Here is a 25,220-nt window from a genome sequence, read left to right on the forward strand (position 1 = left end):
TTAACTTCCTCCTGGAGCCTGATCGGGTCTTCTCCTGTAAGCCAATCAGTTGGGTCTCATTGTGTAAATAATGTACTGTACATAAAAGCCTGAGGTTTTGGGGGAAATTCAATCACTGTATTACAAGCTGCAATAAAGAGCATGAAATCACTGTAGGACTCAGAGTATATTTCACTGGTGACGACGGTGGGGGGCAAGCCTGGCGCCACCACTGTGATAAACTACGGAGACGATTCCTGGGGGGAAACCGCGAAGAGGGCTGGACAGAGGAATCCCAAGGGGCCAGCAGAGGGGTGAGGCCTATAGAGCAGAAGGAGCAGGTAAGGGAGGCAGAACTAGGAAGTCCAGAGGTGACCCCGGAGGCCAAGCAGCCACAGGAACCAGAGCCACGACCGAGTGGACCAGCAGCGCCTGACCCAACAGCCCCGGAACAGCCAGCAGCCCCGGAACAAGAGCCAGAACCAGGAACCCCTACCTGCCTATTGTTCTAGGATCCAAGCTTAGTACATAACAGAAAGCATACTAGCATGAGTAGATAAATAGGTACCACTGCGGTGGGAAGGTAAACAACGTTTCCGTGCACCAGAAGCGGTTTAGTCATGCTGGCCACATGACCTGGAAAGCTCTCTGTGGACAAACGCTGGCTTCCTCGGCCTGAAAGCGGAGATGAGCGCCGCACCTCATAGTTGAATTTGACTGGACTTAACAATCCAGGGGGTCCTTTACCGTTCTACTTTACTTATACTTTCGTGTCCAGGATCTTTTCAATCTTCATAGCCATTAAAAAGGCCCGTGTAGGAGTTCCGTTAACCTACAAGCCAGGCATTGAAAAGTTTTTGTGTGTCTGTCTTTATTAAATATGTAAGGCTGATACTATTTACCAAGTCATTTTCATTTTGCCCATCCTGTGGTGGCTTCCCCATTGATATAGGCAAAGCCAGGAAAGTGTTGCATGTGCTCATATTCGGAATTCCTCCGTGTGGTCAACGGCGTGTAGATGTCACTGGAATTTCCGTATCTCGTGGAGTGCATGGGTGGGCTTGTGTAGCAAGCATTTGCGGAGGGCACTTCTGGCCAGCGAGCAGTCACTGGGGTTGGGTGCAGTCTTGGGGTGCTGCCCATCAAGCACGGCTCCATCCGGGATGACGGGCTGTTGAAGGGGTACTAGATGAAATGACATTGTAAAAAGGTTAGGCACGCACACTTTTTGGAGGAAAAGAAAATGCAAGCCCTTTTAATGACAAGCCTCAAAGAGGGATTCACAGATTTTGTCAGCACAGTGTCCATTTTCATGTAGTTCATAGTAGCATAATAGAATTGTAGAGTTGGAAGGGACTACGAGGGTCATCTAGTCCAACCTCCCTGAAATGCAGAAATCTCAGCTAAAGCATCCACGACAGATGGCCATCCAGCCTCTGCTTAAAAACCTCCAAGAAAGGAGAGTTCACCACCTCCCGAGGGAGACCATTCCACTGTCAAACAGCTTTTACGGTCAGAAAGTTCTTCCTGATGTTTAGCTGTAGTGTAGCTGATTATTGTCAACCAACAGCCCCTGCACTAACAAAAATCAGGTACAACAAAGCTAGCCTAATGCATTTTTAACTAATAATAATAGATTAATATACCATAAATCTCTACTTAACCTGTGCTGGCTCCCCATGCGATTTAGAACCCCCGATGGTACAGGGTTTCAAATTGCACAGGAAACCAGAATGAGCAGGTCAGCCTCCCCTCTGAAGGAATTCAGTTTGAACATGTGAAAGGCTACAGGAATAAAGGCAAGGCACATGCCCACACTCTCTGTGACCACACAACTGGAATTGCACAAGGGGGAACCACTGAATAGGGAAAAGTCTGGGTCTGGTTGCAAAGCATCGAAGGCAAGACATCTATAGAGATGCTCATAGGCAAGAACCACAAATCTACTCCTGAGCTCATCAGATGGGAGTGTGCTCAGCCCTCTGGCAGGCAGGACACCTGGCACCATAGTTTCAGACATGGCTCCAGTCTAAGATGCAGTTCTAACCCCATTTACCCATAAGACCCATCAAGTTCAGTGCAATCCTAAACTCACTTACCCGGGAGTAGTCCCACTGAGTTCCATAGGACTTGCTCCTGAGCAGATATGGTTAGGACTGCAGCCTAAGTCTATGAAGCCCTAGGCTAGCCATGGGCCACATTTCATTCGTCTCGTTGGCAGTGCCATTTGGCACAGAGAAGAACAGACTTCCTAATGTGTTGTTGGTGTGGCGTGCTGATCTGCCTTTCCACTTTTCATTAACATTCCAATGTGAGCATGCCTGACCAGAAAGGAAGGGCTAATAAATGACTGCAAAAACAGGGGGGGGGGGCCGGCGGCAACAGGAATACAGTGTGTTGCTTCTCTGTGTGGCCAAATACCCCCAGATGCAGCTGTGTTTATGAATGTGTCATGAATATAAAAAAGAATAATTGCTCAAAAATAATACGGACTCCCAAATATCGACTATTTTTACAATAAAATCTGTGACGGCTGAACCCCCAACATGGAAAGATTTGTAATGGTGGGTCAACTAATTGCAAATGAGTCAGTGACTTCTTTTTCCTTGCAGTGAAGAGACCATTGAGAGACAATATTTTTAAAGTCCGCCTTGGCCCCTGCCTGCCTATTAGCTCAACCAATGAAGCATCTATTCAGCCTTGTTGGAGTGTCCAAAGCTTCGCCATCTGCGCGGATGCCGGCCCATGCTGCCTGAATCACCTTTCACACTTTGCATCCGGTTTAATGAAGAGTGCTTAAGCATGCTGATCTCAAAACACTGGGGCCTAGTGATCTTTGCCAGATATAAAGGCGACATTTGTTGGAGAGCCCTTCACAGGAAATTACCATTTTCTGGGTCAACTCTCTTGCCGCCACCACGCTGTTGAGACCTGACAAGAAACACTAACCCCTTTAAGTTGGGGTGACTTTAAGCCGATTATTGTTAAGGCTCTTTCTCCCCCTACGCCCCAAATTAAAATTAGCTCTGTTTCTTTCCGTTATTATTTCAGAAAATACTATTTTAAGTGTCTCCTCCACCCAATGAAGCCTGAGTTCCTTCAGTTTCAGGCTGAATAATAATCCCTTTATTCTTGTCCTTCAGCTTGCCGGCTGATTATGCAAAGAGGTGAAAGGTGTCTCTGTTCAAACAGCAAAATATTTTCCTTCTGAATGCGGCTCTAACTTTATGCTGATTTTACTCATACTTTGGAAAGCGTGCTATTGCCCTTGTAATGTACATCAACATGTACTCTCAACATCTTGGTCTTGTTGTGGTGCTATAACGTGCATCCAGCCACCTTCAGAATAAAGGTCTATTAACTACATTTAAAATTGGTCTGCAAAATCAGGACAGACTTAGGATAAATCTTAAATGGATGGATGCATATAAACATATTTCTGTCTCTATTGCTTCTACGTCCCTTCATGGAACCACTGAAAAGCGTTCAAAGTGCTTTTAAAGTAGTATAGACTCTAACCCACATCCATCAAAATCAATGAAAACTCTGCTGGTAACCTCAAGGTGATGTTGGATCATGATGATGTTTGCTATCTTTAGATAGTTAAGCCATGTTTAAGGCAGTTTACAACATCAGAAGACTTACAAAAATACAAAACTTAAGCAGCCATAAACAATACATGAAACATATCAATATGCAATGAGATTACACAACCCCACATAATTCATCATTAGGCCTAGCAATAAAGATAAAAACATAGTATCAGTAAGTGCAAAAATTAAACACCTGCAAAATTAAATCTAGATCCCCAACAAAAGCTCCTTCACCATAGTTTCTCAGCATCGTGAGCAGTGGGTCTTTTAGGATTCACAGGAGAGATGGTCTCTCTCATTGCCTAGGATCTCAATGTTTAGCCTCCTTCCTCTTTTCTATCCTTATGGATTGATGTGTACATGGGTTACATATAGTACAGCCTTTTCAGCTTCACTGGATCTTTTTGTCCTGTGTGTCAGGACCGCTACATGGATCTCCTCCTGGGTGCATTTAACAGCAGCCTTAACAAGACGTATTTGTTGCATTTATATACTGCCTTTCTCCCAAGGCATTTTACAATGTTAAAGCACTAAAATAAAACAAAGTTGGCCCTTCGGTGAGGAAGACATAATCTGTGTGGAGCAGGTCCTGATGTTGTCGTGGCCCAACCTCCTTTGCTCACTTGCTTATGAGTCCAGGTGGTGTGAATTAGATTGGTTCACTTAAAAATTCTCCCTCCACTGATGGGGGCAGTGATGCATCTGAATACCAACTGCTGGGAATCGCAAGTGGAAAGAGCACTGCTGTGCTCAGGTCTTGCTCGAATCCTTCCAACTGGCACCTTGAGAACAGGATGAAGGACTAGATGGACCTTTGGCGGGGGATCTAGCAGGGGTTTACTTACATTCCTAAAAATGCAGGCAAAATAGACGAAATTCTCCTCCATACCTAACTACAGATGGGAGCAAAGGATGAAGGGTACACAATCTGAGGGAAGGATCTCTTGCGCATGCCCTATTGAACTGAACGTGATGTTTTATCTCAACAAAAAGAGAGTACAGTGGTGCCTTGCAAGACGAAAATAATCCGTTCCGCGAGTCTCTTCGGCTAGCGGTTTTTTCGTCTTGCGAAGCAACCCTATTAGCGGCTTAGCGCTATTAGCGGTTTAGCGGCTATTAAAGGCTTAGCAGATTAGCGGCTAAAAGGCACTTAGCGGCTTAGAAAAAGGGGGGGAAAGTGAAAAAAATCGGGACACTCGCAAGACGTTTTCGTCTTGCGAAGCAAGCCCATAGGGAAATTCATCTTGCGAAGCAGCTCAAAAATGGAAAACCCTTTTGTCTAGCGGGTTTTCCATCTTGCGAGGCATTCGTCTTGCGGGGCACCACTGTAACTGATTTGGAAATGTAGAAACGCTAAAGTCGTAAGCTGTCTTGGGAATTCCTGCTTTTGAAAGCGGGATAGAAAAGCTCAAATAAATAAAAATGGGGAATTCTTTACTGTCTCCCCTGTAAAAAAATAAAAGCCGTCATATTGAATCTCGGTCTATTTGAGTTGTTTGTGATATCCTAAGCAATAATGAAAGGATCAGCACTCGGACCAAGGAACTGACCTGCGAAGAGCTTCTGTGATAAGCAGAGTAATGGAGGGGTGCGGAAATAGTGGTGTCGTGGGGAAGGGATGGATACTGGCTCTGCATTGGGTGGGGGTGCTGGTTTCCATAGCTGCCGTAGTTATAGCTCCCTGTGTACCTAAAAAGAAACAGAAGATCCTTAGCATTATATTTAAAAAAGCCTCATGTGCTACAAAGGCTGTAATCCTAACCACACTGACCTGGAAGTAAGTCTTATTGAATTTAGTAGTTCTTACTGCCATGAATAGACATGGTTAGGGTTGGCTGCAAGATACCTGCACTGCATTTTCACACCAGAGCATAGTGTAGCCTTATAGTTGTTTTGTGTTTGAGGTATTTCCTCCCTTCCTTTTCTCTTAACCATCTTTTATATTTTTCTTCTCCATCTTCAAAACATATCCATTACTATCACTTTTACTTCACTAGGACTAGGGCTTTGCCAGCTTCAGCACCACATGTGTCACGGTCCGGGTTGTAGGTGGCAGCAGTCCAGATATGACATGCTGGGACCAAGGTATGGATGGTAACAATAGCAGCAGTTCAATGGAGGACGGAAACTCGATGAGGCTGGAACGCAGGAAAAGAAACTGGAAAAGGAGAAGGAACTGGAGGAAGGACAGGAGCGTTTAAGCAGGATCAGGAACTGGAGCAGATCAGGAGCGAAAGCAGGAACTGGCAACAGCAGGGTATAAACCACGTTGCTGTGGCAAAGAACCAGGGGAAAGATACTGCACATCTCCAGATACTGCACATCTCCAGATACTGCACATCTCCAGATACTGCACATCTCCTGATCTGGCCACACCTGCCAGGCCATACCCGACTCCCCCAAGACAAACACAGCAAGCGCCTGGCCCTGCAAATACTCATGGTACTCCTTAAAACATGGCTGAAACCTGGAAGCAAATGCCCTTAGGACATTTTTATTCCTTAGGTTAAGGCTGAGGAACCTTTGGCCCTCAATATGTTGTTGGATTTGAACTCTCATCAGGCGCCTCACCACCAGAACAGCCAATGGTCAGGGATGATGGCAACTGTAGTCCAACCACAACTGGAGGCCCCAGTCGTACCTTAGGTGGAAAGTTCCAAATCACTACCCCATCCACTAATGGAAAAGGGGCACAATCCACCAGCAAGTTCTTCTGTGCTTGCATACTATTTGCAAGGTATCAACAGCAGGAAGGGGCTATTGCCTTCATCTCCTGCTTATAGGCTTCATGTAGGTATTTGGCTACTGTAGAAAACAAGATACTGGAATAGATGGAACTTTGACATGAGCAATGACATATCAGAAAGTGATCATTGATGATAATAATAATAATATTGATGAGGCCCTCCACAATACACACAGACATGCAGCAAATCTGTCCCTTTAGACATACAGTCTAATTTAGGGTGAGCATTCGGTATATCTGATAATACAGATATTACTGTTTTCAAAAGAGATAGCTTTCTCTCTGTCCCCCCCATACATATTTGTATCTGCTGCACCAGGAAACAAACCTGGGAATTCAAGCATGGCTGTTCACTGGCTATGCTGAAAAATGCAGCGGATGAACATGATGCTAAGCGACCTACCCGTGTTCTTCTCTGTGTGGATAAACAGGTATTCTGTGCGTAACGGATGAAGGAGGCACATGAGGGTTTCTCATACAAGGCAGTTGTTGAGAGTTTTCAGCAGGTGACCCAGCAGCTGTTGTTACAGTGTATGTGAGAGACCATGTATAAGACTGCATGGCCCCTGCGTAAAATAGAAAGATCCAGTTAGCATTCATGTTATTTTGTGAACCTCCACTAAAATATGCAAGCACTACAGATGTGGCAGATGCCAGGTGTGTGGGTCAACTAACTGAGATCTTGGTGCAAGCCAGTATCTTAGGATATGCAACCAGACACAAAACAGTGCCTTAGGAGATGGAGCCAATTACCTGTTGCCCCTCATGAGTAGGGATGGCTGAATATACAAATTCCTGTTTCTCCCAGTTGCACATTTTTCTAATTTTGAAAATTCATCAGCATTTTAGTGTGAATTTATCTTAATCACACTTTTTTGTTTCGTTTGTCATTTCCCATAGTGTGGACATTCGTGCAAAGCAATTTTCCCTAATGGAATGCGCTTGTGTATATAATTTTCACTAATATGCACAGTTTGTGCTGGTATATGCATTTTTGTACACATTACTTGGCTGGATAACTGCACTTCAAAATTCAGAAAGGTGCAAATTTCAAAAGGTGGAAGGTTTTGGTTCATGCATTGTTTCAGAAAGTGCAAAATAGGTAGATTTGCATTTAAAATATGGACTGAATTGAACATCTCCCCCTATGCCTTTTGAGGAGTGATTTCACTTCGTGACTGACATACAAATCTTAAGCACCTTTATAAGAAATGACCTTTATCTAGAAATGATTTTAGTAGAACTTACTTCCAGGTGTGCTTCTAGGATCACAACCTGTAATGTATATTGAGCCTAATTCTGCCTACTACAAGAAGACACACTGATAAGTAGGCAGCAAAATTATTAGTTATCCATTGGTGAAGTTTTATGATTTCTATAAAGGGGTTCAGGCCCATCAAAGGACAATGAACCTGGCAAATGAGTAATCCCAGGACTTTAGAAAGCAGGGCGAGAGAACACCATATAGCCATTGCTTTTGTTCCAGAATTGATGTTGTCTGAGCAATCATTAATCGAGGCTTTGTAATTTAAAAAAGAATTAAGGCCTAATTATCCCTTTCCAGAATGCAGAAGTTCAACAAAAAGATTTAGGGGAAAAGGTTGCTGGGTCTTGCCAGATGTTTTACAACGGAGCAATTTGGCGATGGCTTGCCTTTAGGGAGTTTGCTGTCATGTAAAACTCGAGGATTTAATTGCCTTTTTGTGTGTGTCACTGATTGTCTACAGAAATTGTACTTTGCCGGGCTTTAGAGTTAACATGTATAGTTAATGCTACCAATAAGCAGCAGTGTCTTAATGAAAGCTGAAAGAAGGGAATAGCAATCTGTTAGGAATAAAATCTGATTAGCTTCCGAGTTATACAAAGGTATTCAGTTTTAAATTTACCGGAACCAATCTTAATAACGCTGACAGTTATATAATACTCGCATGCATTTAGAGTGATTCATATATGTTCTTTCAGCAAGGCTGTGTATATGTCAAACAATTAAACCACATGCCTTCCCCTAAAGAATCCTGGGGATTTTAAGTTTGTTACAGATACTGAAAATTGCATCTCTATGAGGGGGCTAATTACAGGATTCTTTGAAGAAGCCATGTGCTTGAAATGTAAGGTGTTATGCAGCCCATTTCTTTTCCATGATGAAGCTCTCTCAGACTCAGTCAGATCAATGGTCCAACTAATCAGCATTGGCAAATCTCTGGGCCAGGCTTCTTCAACCTCGGCCCTCCAGATGTCTTTGGCCTACAACTCCCATGATCCCTAGCCGGCAGGACAAGTGGTCAGGGATGGTGGAAACTGTAGTCTCAAAACATCTGGAGGGCAGAGGCTGAGGAAGCCTGCTCTGGCCAGAAGACTTTCTCAGTGCTGCTACCCATTAAGTGGTGATGCCAGGAGTGATTGCATATGGGACTTTATGAAACACAAAGCACATGCTCCACCACCGAGATGTGGGCCTTCCCTGCAAGAGGTACAACAGCCCTGCAAAGTTGTTCTATATTATTGATCTATTGCACAGATAAAGGGCTGAAGGTCAGAAAGAGAAGATTTCAAAGGTGCAGCAACAGAACTCCTGCAGCTGCTTTTCAAATAAAAAGCAAGTTGTGGAGGGGACCAAAGAAGTGGTGTGGAGAAGGGGTGCTTAATGCTTTCCTTGCCTGCCATTTTTCCGTTTCAGCTAGCCTCCCAGACACGGTCCCCCTCTGATAGGATCCAGAACTCAAATGATGACGGGGGAGACTTGAGTCAAAATCATGCCCCCATCGCATGGCCTTCAAAGACAGTAGCTAAGGGCACCCCCCAAAAATAATGTAGTTCCCCCTGTCCCTCCTGTAATTTGAGCATTGCCCTGTCCTGATTGGACGTCCTAAGAAAGATCCATCTTCTTCATTTGCTGTGAATGAGCAGCAAACACACAACCACGCTTTTTCAGGTTTTGAAGGTTACTTTCCCCCTGAAAAGTGAACTACCAATCAGACACCTTCAGCCTTACCAACCTGTTGTCGTTGCTATGCCAAGATACTCTGGAGACTGGTTGCTTACAGGCGAGGGTGCAGATGGGACGTCCACTGAGGTGGCAGATTTAGCTGGAGAGAAAGGCACTGGGGAAGGACTTGGAGGAACTGGTTCTGCCAGTATTATCTCTTCTCGTACTTCCACTGCAAAGAAGTGGGGGGGGGGGGAGAAACAGATGCTGAAATACCACACCACCTTTCCTTTTTTATTTCCTTTCTGTAAAAAGAATGTTAAACTTCAATAACAATGTCTAGATTACTATTCTTCTTCCAGCGGATTCTAAAGAAGACCCTTAGTTTGCCCCAGAGATCAGCCCAAGAACCTGTGAAGTCATAATAAAAGAAAATTTCCTCAAAGCCCATGTGGAGTGTCTGATCACAGACCAAGCATGGCCAGTCCACATACATTTAGGATTATGGCCTTCCCGAACAGCTGCCTGGCTCAGCGCTTCTCTTTACAGAGGGAAAATCTAAAGCTCTGAGTACCTTGACAATGGACTTCAAAATTCAATTGTACTACTACTAGTACTACATTGTACTACTACTACTACTACTAGTACTACTACTACTAATAATAGGGATTTACTCAGGATCCACTATTGTTGGGTTCAAAGGTATGGCCCACCTTGCCAAGCACTGAATACTGTATATTGTAAGATCTGACACCAATGACTACTATTGTGGTTTTTCTACTACAATACTGCAATTTTTAAAAATAAGTAGGTGGTATGAATGAAGAATAACTCTGGGGCATGTGCATCACAAATGAAAGTAGGTTTCTTAGTTGTGGCTTCCCTCATCCCACCAGAATAGTGGTGAGGAGATGCATTTAGGAACATAGAAAGCTTTCCTTCTACCGAGTCAGATCATTTGTCCCACTCAGGATTGTGGACACTGACTGGTAACAGCCTCCGCCCCCTGAGTTTCAGGCTGGAGACACTACCAGCCCTACCATGAGATGGACCTGAGACCTTCTACATTCAAAACACATGTTCTGCCAATGACTTACGGCCCTTCCCCAATGGACCACTTAGTTTATCTTTGTGCTTAATAGTGATGCAAGTCACCCCACCTCAAAAAGGGTATAGTAGATTTGGAGAAGGTTCAGAACAGGGCAGCCTAAAAGGTTAAAGGAGATGGAGCGACTCACTTGTGAGTAAAGGTTGAGAATTTGGGACTTTTTAGGTTAAAGAAAATTATGCTTGGCATGGAGATAGTGGAAAGGGAAAAGTTTCTCTCCCTCTCTCCTAACTCTAGAACTTGTAGACAGCCAACAAAGTTGAATAATGGAGGATCCAGGACAGATAAAAGGAAGTACTTCCTCATGCAGCGCATAAACTATGGAATGCACTCCCACAGGAGGCAGGGATGGCCACCAATTTGGGTGGCTTAAAAAAAAGACTGGACAAATTCATGGAGGACAAGGCTTTCAATGGCTACTAGCCTTGATGACTTTTCTTTACCTCCTCCATCAGAGGCAGCATGCCTCTGAATAACAGTTGCGGGTAACTGCAGGTGTGTAGAGTGCCCTGCTTGCAGGCTTCCCACAGGAATCTGGTTGGCTACTGGGAGAACAGGATACAGAACTAGAGGGGCCAATGGCAGCAGCATTCAGCAGGTTCCTCTTATGTTCTTAAGCGCAAATAAAGAAGCTTACCTGTTCCTCCTTCTCCTTTCATTGCCCTCATGAGCTCATTGGCTCTTTCCTGGCAATGGAGTGATTCTAACAGGTACAATACGTAGTCATCAAACATCAGGTGAATAAGGTGAAAAGATCCTGATGACAAAACAGCATGAGCATAAAACAGTTAATGGAATCCTCGTGGCATTTAGAAACTCATTGGTCCTATGTAGTCCTTCTACTGGTCACTTTATGAAAGGGAAGCCCAAACATAATTGGGATCAGACTAGAGGAAGTGGAATTTTGTTTTGCGTTGCTTTGGTTTCTCCCATCTGCTTCCTTCCCCACTCAGTTGAACTGCAAGGGTAACTATAGTTGCTACTAGAGAGCTACCTCTCCAGATTTGCAGAGTGTTATGTTCCTTCTGTGAAAAGAGGACACTGGCTTGATCCAGCAGGTCTCATCTTGTGTTCTTTTGACAGCAGTTAAACATCTACTTTTAGCCTCACTAAGCCATTTTTTGCAACCAACTACCAGAAAAAGAAAGGGTGAGGAAAAAGATGGAAACTCTAGGAACTAGATATTTATTGCCATTTTCGTCCTCTGTCTCTTCTTTCGAGTAGAACTGAATGGGCAGTGGTTTGAAGCTTGCTGACTCGTCAGGCTGTGCGTGGCAATGCAGAAAGAAATTGGGTATGGGGCACTATTGAATGGTAGTCTAAATCTTAGGGTTCTATGAGCAAATCAGGTAGCCATTTGAGCGGCAGCAGTTTTGATAGCAGACCAAATTTTGGTAATTGGTGATCCTTATGAAGGTGAAAAAAATAGCCTTTTGCTCTGGAAAACAAAACAGCTAGATTGCATATTTTGAAAATCTTAATTCCACTTCCTGTTTTTCTTATTATTTTAAAATTGTTCTCTAAAAATATTTTTACTGTGGATAGGAAGAGAAAGTACCGAAGCTGGGAGCACTGTGCAACGTCATGTCCCGAATAACCCTGGTGCCAAAACAAGACCACATCAAGAGGAATTGCTGAGCAACTTTCTTCAAAGAGCCTTGTCTCTTAGCAGCTACCTGCCAATAAAAAGAAATGGATGTGATTCAGATCAGATGCGTCTTCACTGTACTTACTTACGGCCAGCCATGTGTTCTTCTATCTTCTTTCTTAGATAGCTACGTCCAATTGTAATTTCATATGAATAGTTATAAAGAAGATTTTTTTAATAAAAAAAAATAAAAGTCTGCAAGTCTACCTTCTCCTTTTGAATTATTTCACTGGTGTGGGTGGGAGAGATGCTAACATAAAGCAGAGAGGCAACAGGGGAGGTCCCCCTGTCTTTGGGGGACCTCCAATCTTTCATCCAGGGGAGGAGAGCACCACAAAGTGCCCCTTCCCTCTGCTTTCCCCTGCGTTGGGGGTATCCGAAGTGCCACCATGACACCAACAATCATTATACCAATTGTCATGCTCATCTCAGACCTATTTGCATGCCAAACAACCAGGACACCTTGCATCAAGGAAAGGGGAAACTGCCCTATTTACCAGGCCTGGAAGCAAAGGGTCAAAAATTAGCATGTGTGCAGAGATATATGCAACAGCCTTAGCTACATTCCAGCTGTTTGGTGGGCTTTCTGCTAGCAGGATAACTAAAAATCAACACTTGACAGCCGGCAACTAGTAATCACTTTTTATCGTTAGCCTCTTCAGAGTCAAGGCCACCCACATGAGCTACTTTTCTGGCCCACCAGTACAATGAGACATAGTAAGAGACCTGATATGAACAACAAGATAAGCCAAACTATGGCTTAGTGAGAATGCATATGCAAGCTGTCACAGAGGAGCTCACAGCTGCTTTGCATCTCCCTGGTCATTTTCACTGCTGCACCAACCTAAGCTAAGGCCTGGCTGAGCATGTCGTCTGAACAAGGATACATGGTTAAGCGTTCTCCTAGCTAACCATGCGCGGCAGCTTTGTTTTTAGAAAGGAAATGGCTGGACACAGAGCTCCACACTCTGAGTGTTCATTCTTTTTTCCTACTGACCTTTACGACGCATCTGTCCACCATGGAATCCAGCCATTCCACGTAGGATTCAATGGGCGACTGCTCTTCCAGAAGGTGATCAAACTCTTGATATACTAGCAGAAAAAAACCCCAAATTCAAATAATAAATTCCTGTTGCCCTCTTACTGAAGGAAAATGGGGAGGGGGAAAATCGGTAACATTCTCCTTGTTTTCCACACCATTTTTTGACAGTTTCTTCACTTTATCAAAACATGTGCTGTTCTTTCTTTAAAAACATGGAAAAGCAAAAAACATTTGCTGCATTTGATCTCCCTCACTCTTTCTCTCTCTCTCCCCCCCCATTTTTCCAGCGGTGCCTGCCTATAAGTAAATTAGAGACACAGTAATGATCGTCTTTCTTCCAAGAGCGAAAGCTAGGCTCTGACCCTTTTGATAAAGAAGGTCATGCATGAAATTGATTTAGAAATGCATCAAGATGCTATTGGAACCTAAGAGCGGCTGACGGCCTTCCCATCAGCAAATGCTCCACAAATACGTAACTGAGGCTAACAACATTTATTTATTTGCCATAGCTAAAAGGCAAGCTATTTCCTATCAAAACCTACAAAACTGTCATATTTAATGACTTCAAAGAGACTAATGGATATTATCTACAAGACGAATGCCCTCTTTCAGGTTTGCCACAGGGAGGTAAACTTTAAAGATGTGTATTTGCAATGGCTTTGCTTATGAAAAGTTTCAGGCTGCTTTTCGCAATGGATCGAAGTGGCTCAAAACCAAGAAGAGCAACATTCCATTTAAAACACAGCAGGAAAATAAAATGTGATTAAAGCTGCAATTCTAAATACACCAGCCTGGGAGTAGGCCCCATTGCACAGAGTGGGAGTTACTGTATCGTATTCTTACTCTGAACTTGCTTAATATGGTTTTCCAGAAAACTTAAACTCCACCTCCTGAGTCACCATTTTGCATTTCCAAGACACTATCTCGCATCTGGGTCCTGTACTTAGTTTACATAAATTTTAACAAGTGCATTAGAAGAGGCAGGAGGAATAAAAGCATTTTAGACTCTCCTATGTAATTGACTCACTTCCTCTTCTCTTTCTGCCCTGCAGGTGGGAGAGCTGCTGAGAGTGGGGAGGAAATTTGAATGGACAAACGGCAGGGAGGGAAAGGGTTAAGCAGCTGCTCTTTCCCCAAGGATCTTCCTACTGCCAGCCACTTGTTGTCTTTTGCGCTTTTAATCAACAGATTAGGATGCACGGAGGAGCCTTGCTGATGTCAAAGAGCAACTACTTTGGCACGCTCTGTATTTGCCATGAGGTCCAGAGCTGCCCTCTCTCATCAGAGTTGAGGGTTTTTATATCCTTACATTGAATTATAAGTTTCCTGTGCTCCTCCCGCGAGTCTTCCATGGTGTATAGCGTTTGTTTGGTAATGCTGTTAAGGTCCACATTCCTCCAGTCTTCCAGCATTTGGAATGTGATGTCCGCACTGTGGATCACGGTTCTTGAGGCCTATAATCCAGTCCAAGCAACTCATTAGCACACGGTTTATTAGCTTGAAAAATAGACTTTTATCCCCTTACACGCTTCCTTGGCAAGTCTCACTAAATTGATTTTCTCATGGATTCTAATCTAGAAGCATTGTGGGTCACAACAGGCATCTATCTACTCACTACTAGGGATGGAAGGATCGGTCCATTTCGGTTCCATCAGTTTCTCATTTTTACAATCCTAAATTGAGCTCTCCACATTGCAACAGTTTGCATTTTTTTTTTTAATCTGCATGAAAATTCAACAGCATTTAAGTCTGTATTTCTCCTAATAAACACGTGTTTATATGCAGTTTGGGCCAATGTGCACATTTTTGCAAGCAATTTCCCCCAATTTAATGCATTTTTGTATGTTATTTTCATGAACATCTTGCACACTTCCCCGACAATGGTTGGCTGAAGAATTGCATCACAAAATTTGGGTACGTCTTTTGAAGGATAGCTGTGTTTTGACTTGCAAATTGTTTTGAAAAGTGAGAATTTGATAGCTTTGGCTTTAAATACAAACTGAATTGAATTTTCCCTCCTTCTCTACTCACCTAAACAGATCACCTCCATTTGTTTGTGCTACAGTGTTGTTTGCTCTACAGTGTTGTTGTTTTTTAATTGCAAATAAATGCTGTTTCTTTTTCCACATCCGTTGAAGAACAAACACACACTGGAGTCGGAATCGCCGCCCTTGAACTGTGCCTGCAAGGGCCCTGCCGGTAGGCTTACCCCTTTAGACACACCAAAGGCTAATTCATACCTTTTCTCACATCGAAAGCAAAATCCTCACACTGTGAATTTGCTACTTCAGTTCCATGGAAAGAGGCACCTGAAATCACACACCTTCCACGTGAAACTGAGGCTGCAGGCACAGTAGCACAAACACATTTGCAGCTCTGCCCCACCCCCCATATGTGAAATAATGATAGTGACTAGTATGACCATAACTAGCTCTCATGCTCCAGGGAGGGGGGCAGCTTTTAGGGAAGAGGATGGAAAAAGGCAGAATGCTTGTTTCCTGGCACTTCTCTTTTTAGCAATGAACTGGGATGGCCCATCATAATGTGAGCAGGGGTGGAGGAAGGGGGGGCGGGACGCCCAGGTGTCACTACTGAGGGGGGTGACAAAATGCCAGGCGGCACTCACAGCGTGCCTGGGCCACGTGTCTCTCCTGGGAGTGACGAGGTGGCTTGGGCGCCCGCAGGCTCCATGCAGCCCCAAATGGTCCGCCCACCGCCTCCCCCTCAGCTGTAGGGAGGTTGAGTGGGAGGAGGAAGGCAGACTCCCCAGAGGCCCTGCGGAGTATTAAACAATATTAAAACAGTTGTGTCCAGAGACCATGGAAGGCAACGTTGGAGAGGCTATTCTACCAAATATTCTCCTGGAGATGTCTGAATTTCTCCAGTAGAGGAGAGGAGCTCATAAAATATGTCAGAAAAATGTTTTCTGAGAAAATTTGACTCGGCCCTGGTGTTTATACAGCTGCCAAAGCAAAGGATCAATAAACCACAGATCAAGTGACCTTGTAATAAAGACAGACAAAATACCTGACAAAGATGATTTAAGGATGTCTGTCTCCGAAGAATTTGAGAAAACCTTCTGGATACTGCCAATGAAGAGGATATTTATTATAATAAACCAGACTGGTTATTTTCGTTACCAAACAAACAAAATGTATAATTTTTTTTTGCATCTTAGTTGGGATGGTACTTTTTGACTTTTTTCTAAAATTCCTGTTTTTAGCATCCAAATCAGCACAATTAATTTTCTATGGACCAAGGCCAATCTGCCACTGAAATTCATGGTACAGCACAATCCTATCTACTCAGAAGTAAGTTCTGCTGAGTACAATGAGGCATACCCTCAGGTTAACCAGGTATAGGATTGCAGGATTCACTGTGACCATCCTGTCCTGTTGATTTCAGTGGACTTAAGTGGGACTGATTTGGGGCTAGTAACTGTAGGACACCTATCACCTGAAATCTGGGTCCATTTATGCAAGAAAAATCCACATTATTTGCTGGTGGGTGTTTGTTTATTACTGGTATATAAATTTACATCTTTATTTTCAGGAATAAATCCAAATAATGTAATTTACATGATTTTCTTTTAAGAAAAATGTAAACAAATATTTGTTGATGTTTATGAACTTGTTGATGCATCCAAAGCTCTGCAGAATAAACTAAACATGGTAAGAGTATTTTTATACTGAATCACTGCAGTAATCTACAACTGAATATTGTTGTACAAAAAAATTTAAATGGTTAATTAGGTCAACAACAAAACTTATAAATTGCACAGACCTAGAGTCACAAAAAACTTTTTTCTGTAGCAAGTTATGTATTTATTTATTTATTTCTTGCAAAATTTTCTATGCCACCGACATTAAATATATATATCATCATGGTAGCGCACGACAAAAAATCAACAATAAAAATCTCATCCGTAAAACAAATGTAGAATACATCATATTCTTAGTACTGACATAACCAGGGGGGAAACGTTCCAAATAATTCTCTCTGGATGCAGTTCTGCTTTAGTAAAGCTAATAGCAAACCACAATTAATTTTGAGAGAAGGACTGAACCCTGTAACATTTGAATAAATTATGAAATTACAAAAATATTATTGAGAAGTTTATATCCCAAGTCTCCTCGACAAAAGGTTATTTCAATTTTTCATGCTAATCAATGCCTAATCCTTTCCCTAAATTAGTTTTCCCTCCCCTTTCATCTCCTTCTCCTTCTTCCCCCCTCTTTTTTAACTTTGTGATGTGGAATTTGGCACTTATAAAAGGAGAAGAATTGAGAGCCATGAAATAAAGCAGACTTTATCAATAGGTGATGTGCACTGCAGGCATCTACAAAGCATGCCTGAAAAGAGTGCGGTGCCCTTTCCCGTGGAGATAGGGTAATTTGATCGCCTCCATTTTTAACTCTGCCACCTTTTCTGAGCAAAGGCCTCAAGCTGTAATCAAACAGCCGAAAATCTGGAGAGTTGCTTAATGGTTTTGGATTTGCTAAAACTACATCCAGGCCATCACGGAAGAGAACGTTCAGCTTGGCTCACATAGCCAAAAGGAATTATCAGTTCATTTTGACTCAGTGCTGTGCCAAGTGTTATACCTAAAAGATTATCACACCCCTTATATACCCGACTGATCATAGACCCTCCAAGTGCCCCTATTTTCCAGGGACATCCCTGATTTAGAGAAACTATCCCGGTTTCTGATTTGATCCCGGAATGTCCCACTTTTCCTTAGGATGTCCCTATTTTCATTGGAGGGTATGGAGTTATCCAATCCTTGTGCTGTCCGAAGGCAATCCTATATAGGGAAGTTTGTTTAAGGTTTAATGTTTTATTATGTTTTTTGCATATGTTGGAAGCTGCCCAGAGTGGCTGGGGCAACTCAGTAAAATGTGTGGGGTATAAATAGTAAAATTATCATTCTGGAATGGGACGTCCCTATTTTCATCGGAGAAATGTGGGAGGGTTCGTGATCACTGTGCTCTGTAAGAAAGGAACTCCTTCAAATCTATCCTATACAATGCTGGAATTTGGCCCTTAGCATGGAAGAACCTTCCCTTTGGAATTCCTGTTTCATATCAGATAGCCACCATCTCTATCGCATTTTTGGTGCTTTCAGAAAACTTTACTTTTTCAACAAGCCTTTTATGTGGAATTTTTTTTTTTAGCCCAGCCTGTGTCAAATTTGAAATGGTTTTTCAAATGAAATGTTTAAAATTGTTTTATATATGAGCTTTTTACATTTTTTATTGTTGATTTTTTAAATTGTTAAATCCCTTCAAGGTATTTTCCAAGAAGTGATTCATAAATGGAAATAAATAAGTATGTGGGCACTTGTACTGATGTGGGATGGCATATGGTCTAATGAAATGATGTAAAGATGAATGAGCAAGGAACTCCCGCCAAAAGGAATAGAATGTTTTTTGGGGGGAAATATTTTCTATGTTTGTTACCAATAACGGGTAACGCCATGTTGTTTTCCTGACCAAAGTAAGAAATTATACAATACATACGCTCAAACTTGATATTTCGTAGGTTTTCCGGCAAGTCATGAAGAGCTACTTTTAGCCACTCGTCCAGTTGTTTGGCAAATTTGCGTATCACCTGTGTCAAGCTGAAAAGGAATGTACCACTTCAGAAATCTATGCTGAACCTCTTTTGCTGCATTCATGCCTGCAGCCATGAAAAACTAATGGCTCACCTAATCTACCCTTTGCCCCAATGACCTTTTAAGTTATTGATGCTGCAGTCCCATACACAATTAACAGGGTTGGGGGAGCCCCACTGAACTCAGTGAGACTTGCTCCTTCTGAATATGTGTGTATAGGTTTGTACCCAGAATGTGTGGCAAAACAAGAGCAATCTGAAGTGCACACAAAACACCGATCAACTCTACTCATTCTTGAAGGAAGGAAGGCAAGTAGTTTGTCAGAATAGTCAAAGAGAAACGGGGTAGTTCAAACATGCAGGTGTTTAGTATTTAAAACATATAACTATCTTGCTTGTGAAATCTGCACAGAATATAAAGGTTGTTGTTTCTTCCAGGCTATTCTGCCCTATGTTCCTGTATGTGCAACTTCCCCTTTCCCCTCCTTCCCCTTTGAACTCAGTCCGAAACAACATACTGTATCAGATACATTTGGGTGGCTTTTTATAATAATGTTAATGTTATTTATAAATATATGTTTCAATAATAATAATAATAATAATAATAATAATAATAATAATAATAATAATTTATACCCCGCCCATCTGGCTGGGTCCCCCCAGCCACTCTGGGCGGCTTCCAGCAAAACACTAAAATACAATAAACTATTAAACATTAAAAGCTTCCCTAAACAGGGTTGACTTTAGATATCTTCTAAAAGTTTGGTAGTTATTTTTCTCTTTGACATCTGGTGGGAGGGCGTTCCACAGGGCAGGCGCTACTACTGAGAAGGCCCTCTGCCTGGTTCCCTGTAACTTGGCTTCTCGCAGCGAGGGAACTGCCAGAAGGCCCTCAGTGCTGGACCTCAGTGTCCGGGCTGAATGATGGGGGTGGAGGCGCTCCTTCAGATATACTGGACCAAGGCCGTTTAGGGCTTTAAAGGTCAGCACCAACACTTCCCCGGAAGCTGCTTACGCAGTGGGCTGGAGCTGCAATGCCAGCTTCCCAGTAATGGCATCACTTACCAAAAAGCGGAGCAGCTATGCAGCTGGGAGGTCAGCACGGTGTGGGCAAATCCAGTATCCCACCATCAATCCAGCATCCTACCACCTCACCCCTTCCCCTCCTGGAAAATGTCAAGCAGCAATGACCCTACAGCTGTGACACACGGGACGAGCCACTTCTGGAAAGCCGCTTTATTAAACATTGTGCAAGTGCAACATTCTTTGACTCAAATACATGTGTATGAACACAGATGCACATACAGACCGGCCTATCAGAACAGACTCACCTATCAGGTAACGCCTGCAACACCGTTGGCATCAAGACTCCGGAAATAGCTTTGTACAATATTGAATCGCAAACTCCAACAATGTTTACTACTGTGGAAGAACCCAATACAGGAAGCATGTGAGGTGGCATCCCTTGCCAAAAGTGCAGAAGAAAACTTTGAACCTAGAGGTGTGCCAAGACATAAGGAAGAAATGGAACTGGTAATATTTTTTTATTGGCTAGATAACCAAGCAACATCCACTAGTGGTCGGCAGGGCGGGGTGGTGGCCCTTACTTGGAGAGGGGCAAGGTGACAAGAGAGGTCAGTGCAGTGCAAATGCACCAGTGGAGCTGATCAGACACCCACCCACCCCAATGCGTTTGCACAGCACCAACCTTGTGGTCCCCTCGCACCTCTCCTTCTTCCTCAATGACATCAGCAATGGGAGGTCAGGTTAAGTGTTGTTACTCCACCGACCACTACCAATAACATCACTTCACAGCAGGAAGGTAGTTGAACTCAGGGTACAGAGAAACAGCTATCAGATTCTCCCCCACCCCCAGTTTATCTTATTCCATATGTGCAGCTGTCAGCTGCAGACTATTTTTTATTGCATTTCATTTATTTAGAAAGACTCAGAAGCCACTTAGTCAAAGAGCTCTCTAAGCAGTGTACATAATAAAACTGTAGATAAAATGCAGTGAAAATCCACAAAACTTTAAAAACTTTTTTTAAAAAAACCCCAAACATACATACAACAACCATTAGAATGCAGAACATTATGTGGTGCTTGTAAAAGTGTAAGTTCCACAGGTCAAAGGTATGATTTGATTTCTATGATTCTATGTATGAGGCAAGGTGATCCCTTATGTAATCTGATCCCAAACTGTTTAGGTAGAGGTAGCCAACATAGATTCCAGATGTTGTTGGAGTCCAATTCCCATTCGCTCCAGCCAGCATTGCAATGGTCAGCGTTGACAACAGGTGTAGCCCAACAACATCTGGAGGGCTCCACAATGGCTACTCCTGTGTTAAAGACTTTGCATCAGACCTGTGCATACAACTCTATCTCTCACACCTTTAAACAACAGAGCCTACTCTAGGAAAATGTGTTGATACTGGTGCACAGATACTGGTTAGGTGGGCTGACTGGGAGGGAGAGGATTCTGTAGTTGAGAATGGCCTCATCCTCACATCACAGTAAGCCACTGTTTATCTTAAACCATTGCTTAATTGTGAACGTTCCTTGGTTTATTTCTGGCTTACCACTTGTGTTTTTTTTTAAGCAAACATGCGATGACATGGCTTCAGACAACATGATAAGCCATATCATGGCTTATTTGAACCATGTAGGAGCCACATGGGGAGGGGGAGAAGCTGTGTGGAGGCCCTTGCGGCAGTGGGAGGCATGTTCATGATTAAACCATGGCTCAAAACAAACTGTGGCTTACCATGATGTGCAACCAGGTCCGTGTTTGAAATTCAGCATTCTAAACCATCACAGCAGCTCAGCCAACAATAAATACCAGAGGCTTCCCCACTATCTACAAGTACAATACAGATGGCTACTCTGTTGCCCATGAATTATTGTTTTCCTACAAACCTCGTCAAAGTTGGCTCTTATTACAGTGTCGAGTATCCTCTGACAGTGTGTTCTGTACATCATAATAAAAGTGGACACCTGGCAAGGGAGGGAAACAATATTTTTAAAAGATATTTTTTTATAGCAATAATCTAAGATCATCCTGGCCATGACTCCAGGCAATGACTTGGCCATTAGGAAAACAGGAAGTGGCTGCCTTATACCGAGCTGCTCCATCTAACTCATTATTGTCCACACTGACTGGCAGCTGCTGTCTCTCTTTCAGACACAAGACATTTCCAACCCTACCTGGAAATTCCAGGAATTGATTCTGGGCCCTTGTACATGCTAAGCAGATGCTCTCCCACTGAGCTAAGATCCTTCTCCGTGACACAGAGAGTGAGAGTCTGGCTAAGTCAGGAGGGCCGGGGGCGCCGACTGTGGAAGGCCCAAGTCACACAGAGAGAAACGCCTTGAGCTGGAAACCTTTCGCTAAACAACTCTAAGCCTAAGACTCTTGTATTAATTCCCCCAATTATACTGACCAATATATGGTACACAGCCAGTGAGAAACTAATGGAGAAGTCACAGAAAACTAGGCTAGGGTCCAGGTTGCAAGAGCGGCCCATTCAAAACTCTGTGTTCCCCAGCACATGAGCAGAGCCTGAGAGGGTCCGGCTGGGCTCTGGACCTCATCAGAGCAAACGGTCTCTTTGAAGCTGCCTGAGGTTCTGCTGCTTTGGCCCAATGGGCTTCCGTTTGCAGACAGGATGAGTGTTGGAAATATATCGATAAGGGGCTCTTTCTCCTCTAGATAAAAAATAAATAAATCATGGGCAATCTGCTATCTCTCTCTCTCTGTCTCTCTCTCTCTATCTAGCCAGCCTTATGATCAAAAGGATCACACACACATATATACAGTGGTGCCTCGCAAGGTGCCGTTCCGCGAGTCTCTTCGTCTAGCGGTTTTTTCGTCTTGCGAAGCAACCCTATTAGCGGCTTAGCGCTATTAGCAGTTTAGCGGCTAAAAGGCTATTAGCGGCTTAGAAAAAGGGGGGGAAAGCGAAAAAAAATCGGAACACTCGCAAGACCTTTTTGTCTTGCAAAGCAAGCCCATAGGGAAATTCGTCTTGCGAAGCAGCTCAAAAACAGAAAACACTTTCGTCTAGCGGGTTTTTCGTCTTGCGAGGCATTCGTCTTGCAGGGCACCACTGTATGTATTTTTCACAACCACCAACTTGCCCAACTAGACATGATGTGGAAGATACGTGATGGGGTTGCAATTTAAGTCAGGGAAATGGAATAGGCAGAGGGGATTAACGCCCTGCCCTTTGGCCTTGAGCTACATACTCCTCCGCTCCCTGTGGTTGGTTCTTAACCCAAATAAGTCAGTTGGAAGACATAGCCACAGATCTCCCACATGATGTCTAGATTGGCAAGCATCCCGCCACATATACAATGGAAGACAAACACTTTAAGATAAAGGGGGGGGGTATACTTGTTTCTGGTGCAGCGAGCAGTTAAGGCCCCTCCCCATAAATAAAGTCAGAGCATCCTTAAACTCACTCTTTTCAAAGGGTGACCCCCACCATATAACTGACCAACCATTCCTCAACAGAGGAGCAAAAGGGGGTGGGGGGAAGGCAAGCCAGAGACTATTTCACTAGAGTCACCTTTTCCTCTGGCAAGCTGGCTGGCAGATTTAGATCTTTGACATTTGGAAACTCTGGCAGCAACGTCCCCAGTTTGGATCGTGGTGAATACGCCACTGTCTGTTTGGTGACTTCTTTTTTTCCTGTTTCATTGACCCAGGCTGCTCCTTTCTTAGAATACATCACGTCATAATACTGGGAGCTTTCTTTTACTGCAATCCCATAGTAATGGTACCTGAAATGTTGAAATACACATTTGTTAGCGGGAGGGGGTAGGGACCCTCAGAAAGGAGTTATTCATTCAGTATGATTTTTTAAAAGGAAACCGCTAACAAAGCAGATTTTACGCCAATTTACAAGTTGATGCACGAGTGCAAATCCAGCAACGGAATGTAATTCCAATGTTCAAAGCAGCTCACTGCCCAGTCCAGCTGGAGAAGTCTCCTAAGGGCTGCCAAATGTGGAAGAGCCCAGTGCTTTTGCCTCCTGCCCGAGGAAGCCTACTGTCCAGGTGCTGAGTGCAAACTAAGCCACAGATGTACAGACCTCCCTTTAGTTCCTGGTAAATGGTCTATACAGTTACTTAGGAGGATACAAAGAACAGCCATGACAGAATGGCTTCTAGCAGCGTCTCACAAAGCCACTTATGGCAGGGGTAGCCAAAGTGGGGCCTCCAGATGTTGTTAGACTCAAACCCCCCATTAGCCCCAGACAATGTGACCAATAATCATGGATTATAGAAGGTAAGTCCAGCAACATCTGCAGAGCAAAACATTGGCTACCCCTTCCCTATGGCAGCAGGACACTGCATTAAAGAAGAGGGCCAGTGTTTCTTTTCTTTTTGTGCTCCTTGTCCACACCACATCATAGAATCAAACTAAAAGGTAAAGGACCCCTGGACAGTTAAGTCTAGTCAAAGGCGATTATGGGGTTGCGGTGCTCATCTTGCTTTTCAGGCTGAGGGAGCCAGTGTTTGACCACAGACAGCTTTCTGGGTCATGCGGCCAGCATCACTAAACCGCTTCTGGCGCAACAGAACACCATGACGGAAACCAGAGTGCATGGAAACGCCGTTTTACCTTCCTACTGCAGCGGTACCTATTTATCTCCTTGTGTGCTTTTGAACTGCTAGGTTGGCAGGAGCTGGGACAGAGCAATGGGAGCTCACCCTGTCATGGGGATTTGAACCGCCCGCCTTCTGATTGGCAAGCCCAAGAGGCTCAGTGGTTTAGACTACAGCGCCACCTGCATCCCATTAACTGTAGAGTTGGGAGGGTCATCTAGTTCAACCTCCTGCAACTTGCATCGTCCTGAAATACTGTGCACCTGGAGCTTCTTCCTGATGCCCTCCAGGAAAGGCCCTGGGTCCCCACTCCTTTTCAGGCTGCCAGCAAATATTTGCGCAAATCCTATTGGTGCACATGTTAAAATGAAATGTGTGGTTGTGACAAACAGGCGGGGGCAGAAATCAGGGACCTGTGAGTACGTAGTTGCAGCTGCCTGTTCAGCTTACTTATGGCAGCAAAGCCAGGTTTTCCTTGCCATAGTGCAAGGAAAAGTGCACTGCTAATTTGGAGAAAAGTGCACTGCTAATTTGGAGAAATGCAAATTCCAAAGACTGGCTGTGTTTTGGTTTGCACAGTGTTTCAGAAAGTGTGAATAAGGTTTACCTTTAAATATAAAACTGAATTGAACTTCTCTCCCACCCACACAATGTTGTTGGCATAAAAATCCCAGTCTATATCCCCCTCCAATTTAATCTGAAAAACCAGGAAAATCCAATTAAAGAACCTGCTGCCAACAACCTGTTTGTTATATATGGACAACCCATTTACAGGATTAAGGTCCCTCCCCATCTGGAAGCATCCAGACACAGCCATGCGCAAACTGGCAACATGGCCACTGATCTCTTCTTCTGATGAAGAGAAAGCAAGCATCTTGTTATCTTTTGCGAATTGTAAAGCCCTGGCATTCTTTCCGCCCAAATCTGAGTCCAAGGTGACCCACTGCAGCAGAAG

General features: G+C 43.6%; 1 protein-coding gene across 3 annotated transcripts in view; it reads right to left on the minus strand.

Moving 5' to 3' along the window:
- Nucleotides 1-832: 832 nt before the first annotated feature.
- The window catches only part of RFX4 (regulatory factor X4), a 67,847-nt gene continuing 43,459 nt past the window's right edge, over nt 833-25,220 (minus strand). For 2 of the 3 annotated variants that reach the window (XM_082241178.1, XM_082241179.1), the window contains 13 exons: nt 23,224-23,437; nt 21,572-21,649; nt 19,987-20,150; nt 18,562-18,662; nt 16,070-16,128; nt 14,352-14,496; nt 12,998-13,092; nt 11,911-12,028; nt 10,990-11,109; nt 9,315-9,476; nt 6,722-6,884; nt 5,123-5,261; nt 833-1,164 (listed from right to left, as the gene is read on the minus strand). In XM_082241178.1, coding sequence (XP_082097304.1) covers nt 892-1,164; nt 5,123-5,261; nt 6,722-6,884; nt 9,315-9,476; nt 10,990-11,109; nt 11,911-12,028; nt 12,998-13,092; nt 14,352-14,496; nt 16,070-16,128; nt 18,562-18,662; nt 19,987-20,150; nt 21,572-21,649; nt 23,224-23,437 — 1,831 coding nt within the window. In that variant the 3' untranslated portion in view covers nt 833-891. The remainder of the gene's footprint in view (nt 1,165-5,122; nt 5,262-6,721; nt 6,885-9,314; nt 9,477-10,989; nt 11,110-11,910; nt 12,029-12,997; nt 13,093-14,351; nt 14,497-16,069; nt 16,129-18,561; nt 18,663-19,986; nt 20,151-21,571; nt 21,650-23,223; nt 23,438-25,220) is intronic. The other variant, XM_082241180.1, reaches the window with a different exon arrangement.

Source organism: Podarcis vaucheri, assembly GCF_965113315.1.
Source record: "Podarcis vaucheri genome assembly, chromosome: 10".
Taxonomy (NCBI): domain Eukaryota; kingdom Metazoa; phylum Chordata; class Lepidosauria; order Squamata; family Lacertidae; genus Podarcis; species Podarcis vaucheri.